Source organism: Berghia stephanieae, chromosome 10, assembly GCF_034508935.2.
Source record: "Berghia stephanieae isolate SIO BIC M18660-M18661 chromosome 10, UCSD_Bste_1.3, whole genome shotgun sequence".
Classification (NCBI taxonomy): Eukaryota; Metazoa; Mollusca; class Gastropoda; order Nudibranchia; family Aeolidiidae; genus Berghia; species Berghia stephanieae.
The window spans coordinates 39,434,345-39,439,344 of record NC_088369.1 but is presented as its reverse complement, the minus strand read 5'-3'; the positions used below and the strand labels follow the sequence as shown (position 1 = coordinate 39,439,344).

Genomic DNA, 5,000 nt, shown 5'->3' with positions numbered 1-5,000 from the left:
AGTGCATACTATCTATAAACAACGATTGGATCAAAACTAAAGACAGATCGTGATCTACTCGCTCTCAAAACGTTGGCACAAGACAGGGACATGTGGAAAAAATAGGCAAAAGTGATACAACAAGCAGAGGACATGATGACAACCGCAAAATGCACGCAAGGACTCTGCTGACCCGATGACGTCTTCGCCAAACAAGCAGCTTCGAATTATTGGACTGGAACCCTCAGGGAAGAAGATCAAGGGGAAGGCCACGAGGAACATGGAGAAGAATTAAAGAAGCTAATATACAGAGAAGTGATAAGACATGGAATGAGATTTTTTTTAAAGTTAGCTCAGGATAGAGAAGGATGGAAACTGTTTGTCTGTGGCCTATACCCTGACCCAGGGTGAAAAAGGCAATGATGATGATGATATCATATTTTCCTTTCATTCTACACATGTGTTTTTTTTTCTCTCATTATTATCCGTGTGTCTTGTCTGTCGCCCGAGAAAGGCTAAAGCCCGAAATGAGTAAATTACCGAATACGGAGCTTTTTGGACTCAACAACAAAGGTAGTCAAAACGGTAACATGCCAAATTAAAAAAAAAAAACACCAAAAACAATTGAGCTTCCAGTTAAATATACATGCGTAGATATCTATCAAAATTTAACGTTACTAAAAGTAGTATAGGGAATGAGATTAGCTGAAGAGTAGCGTCCCTTGATTGGACGTCACCGGGGGAGAAGTTATTTGTAAACAAACCAACTACAAGCCAAGCGCTCCAAATACAAAATTTATTATTCATATTTCTGTACAAAAATGCATATCATAATCAACGTTATGCATTTTTGTACAGAAATATGAATAATGAATTTTGTATTTGGAGCGTTTGGCTTGTAGTTGGTTTGTTTACAAATAACTTCTCGGACGGTGACGTCCAATTAAGGGACGCTACTCTTCCGCTAATCTCATTCCCTATATCCGAAAATGGTCCATAGTTGGTGAGAAGAGGATAACGTTTACTCACATCTAATCCTTGTTTTCCCTTATCTCCTTGGTCTCCCTTAAGTCCGATGTCAAATGCTCTGTTATCACCGGGTTCTCCCTGAAATAGTGGAGAAAAGAGAACAATTATAATATCACATTATCATCGAAATCATGTATATATATATATATATATATATATATATATATATATATATATATATACATATAAGCTTTAGAAGCAAGGGAGAAAAATGAATGCAATGAAAGTATCGAAATAAGATTGTTTTTAAAACAATAAATGTCAAATAACGAACTATTCGCGCTCAAAGCAGGATGTCAGACCAAAGTTGCTAAAATCGGTAATGCAAAGAATCGTTTTTTTAAATAATTAATTTTAAGTTTTTATTTTAGAAAATAAAACTTTGTTCGTTTATAACATTTTTTTCCAAATCGAGTCTATTTTATATTTATTAAAACCAATGCGTTTTTTCACGGGGATCAAAGTGTTTGCAATGTTTGGCCACGTGAGGTTCACTTTGGGAACAGTTGAAGTCGAAATTGGTCAGAAGACATTTTGGCCATCTGACAGCCCTAAGTCAAAACCCAAAATACTCAGTTTCTGTTCTATATAATGTCATGAAATCTGGCCCGATTTGATTTCAACAATATGATACAGTGACTCCCTCCTTATCACCCACTGAGAAGAGTCCTGAATATACGATACCCCACAAAAATTAGCAATAAAATACTGTGTGAAAAATGTAATGAATGACCCTTATCCATTCAAATCCTGGAAGCAAGATGGCGGCTTCTTTGGAACAAACTCAGAAGAGGTGAAAATATACCAGCTGATAAAGCCATGACTACGTTTTTCACCCTATCTGGACACTAGAAATATCAAGGTAGACCACCCACGTCAATTTATACTGTCCTCAATCGAGATCTAAAACGCCTTCAAAATAACAATGAATTAAAATCAAAGGAAGACCGTATGAACTCTTAGCATCCACAGCTAAAGACCGTGAACTGTGGAAGGAAATGACACAGATGATTAGGGAGGCAGCCGAGGCGTCCTCATCGGATGATTAGGAAGCGAAAGGCCTTAAGTCAGTCAGTCAGTCAGTTACCACCAATAGGAAAACCGTAACATTCGTTGCGATGCAGCCAACATTTTATCTCATTCTGATTTCTTTTGTACATCATAATATTTGAACAAAAATGTTTGATATAGTTAAAGTATATTAACACTGTGTTGAAGAACTTGTTTAGCAAAAAGAAATATGTATCGAAAGAACTAACAGCTTTTGTGTTTGAGTGAAATAAATCTATTTTTGTATAGGTTGGGTGTGAAGTTTTGAGGACAATCCTGAAAATGGCCGGTAAGGAGAGAGTTGACACAGCGAATAATTACGACAAGGCCATGTTCTATATGATTGATAGTAACAGGACGTAAGATACAAGTCCAAATGTTGGTAAAATTCTATTTGTCAAATTGGGATCCTTACGACATTAATGTTGATTATTGTTTTCTCATTTCAACAAAAGTCGTAAATTTCATTGAGGGACGCAATCCAAGATAATAAAAAAGATGAAGTATCCCTTTTATTAATTATTACCCTTGTAATTAACCCTATATAACCCGTAAGACCTATGGTAGTTCTCGTGATATAGATTTTAAAAATATCACACTGCAGATTGCAAAGCTCTAATTTCGTGGACAATCTTTGAAGTCCTTTTTTTTTTCAAGACCAGAGGACGCAACCAAAGACAAAGAAACTTCAAAGTGTGGCTTTAACGCTTATTTCCCTTTGAAATGAAGTGAATAAGAAAGTGCCAAAAGACAATAGAGAATAAAAATTTCGCGGCGGTGATGGGGGGGTCGAACCCGCGACCTTACTTGTACGACAACTCCGCCTGGCCGGGGGGGTAGTGACTCTACCGTATGAGCTATACACGATCCCAAAAAAGATCGCCTCTAACCCTAGTCTTATTAGAGCCTTCTCTCCCTGACTTCTTGAGGTCACAGGCTCAACACACACAAAAATCCGCGAAGTATTTGGCCAGCATTTAAGCTTAATAGCCAATATTCTCAACACAAACGTGTAACATAGAAACGATTAAGACATTGATTAAGATATTTCCTTTTGATAACAATGGTCGTACATTTTGTTAGGATACGTTTACTTCATAATAATAATAATAATAATAATAATAATAATAATAAATAATAATAATAATAATAATAATAATAATAATAATAATAGTAATAATAATAATAATAGCATCAGTAAATTTAAATAATAATAATAATAATAATAATAATAAATAATAATAATAATAATAATAATAATAATAATAATAATAATAATAATATAATAATAATATAATAATAATAATAATAATAATAATAATAATAATAATAATAATAATAATAATAATAATAATAATAGTAATAATAATAATAATAGCATCAGTAAATTTAAATAATAATAATAATAATAATAATAATAATAATAATAATAATAATAATAATAATAATATATCTTTATTGTCCCCCCAAAAAAGTGGCAATTTGTCATGTATAACACATTTATAACAATACAATATTGACATAGACACACTCACACAAGATGCAAACTAGTAACATAGTAGTTATCGTAAAAAAAAAACAACAAAAAAAAAATAAATAAAAAAAAAAAACAAAAAAAAACCGGCATCAACAACAACACCATCATCATCATCATCGTCATCATCATCATCATCATCATCATCATCATCATCATCATCAGCATCATCATCATCATCATCATCATCATCATCATCATTAATATTTTCGTTACAATCCTTCACTTTCACCATTCCCCTATAACACCATTCACCATCTTCATCATACTCCATATTATATTATTCCTCTAACAAGCTATGAGAGGGAAAGCCTGTGGTTCTCCTCTCTCTCTCTCTCTCTCTCTCTCTCTCTCTCTCTCTCTCTCTCTCTCTCTCTCTCTCCTTCCCCCCCTCTCTCTCTCTCTCTCTCTCTCTCTCTCCTTGGATTCCGCAATTCGTCAAAAATTTCAGAAGTTTTGAGTATTAGGTTTCTGAATCTTTAACAGGATGCGAATGTTAAACTTTAAATCGATAGGGGTGCACTATGAAGAAAAAGTTTTCTGGTAACAAATGGATAGGTGGTTGGGGGGGGGGGAGGTGGGCTTTAAAAGCGGACCGAATAATGGTTATACGTTTTTAAAGAGATATTATTACAAGAAAATAATAATGAAGCATGTCTTTCATCGATTATTTCTCTTTATATACGGCCTGAAAGATCGAAGAAACATGTTTTCTTCAAAGGTACAAAGGTCACACAATACAATAACTGCAGCAACAACTAGTCAGGCTAACTTGGTCTAATTAGGATCTTGTTGAAAGCACTTTACGACTTTCCGGCGTTGCTTCTAAAGAATAGATTTAGAAAGCAAAGCTAATGTCTTTTCATCGTACTATGATACAGAAATCGAGATAAACTCTGGCCATAAAATATCTTAAGCGATTAACTTTTTTTTTTTTTAAAGAGCTTTATATAGCGCAATATCCACTAAATGTGCTCAAAGCGCTTTACAAGGGGTCCCTGACCAACAGCAACATTTAACATATAGGACGGGACATGCCGCCTGTTAGGCGATATTACAATTTTTCGGACAAAGACAACACTGTTAACGGCCAGGTACTCATTTTACACCTGAGTACGGTGAGAGAATGTGAGTAAAGAGCCTTTTCCAAGGACTCAACTATGCGCCGAGTGCGAGGCTCGAACCCAGGACCTTCCGATCCGAAAGCGAGTGTCATACCACTAGACCACCTAGCCCCACATCGATTACCCTTGAAATTAACTTTAACCAGTCCTCAGATCTGGTTATGATAAAATTGCTGCTTTCATTAAACTGTTTGAGAGAATACTGCCTTAATATCACTTTTTGTTTCCTTTTCTTATTTGCCTGATAATTTTTACTTCAAATATCGATAGATCTACAAGAGTGG

The 5,000-nt window shown here is 34.6% G+C and overlaps 1 protein-coding gene across 1 annotated transcript in view; it reads right to left on the bottom strand.

Moving 5' to 3' along the window:
* LOC144980664 (uncharacterized) overlaps positions 1-5,000 on the bottom strand; it is a 74,396-nt gene that overhangs the window by 48,333 nt on the left and 21,063 nt on the right. Inside the window, exon 8 of the mRNA XM_078928343.1 lies at positions 1,009-1,086. Within this exon, the coding sequence (XP_078784469.1) occupies positions 1,009-1,086 (78 nt within the window). The remainder of the gene's footprint in view (positions 1-1,008; positions 1,087-5,000) is intronic.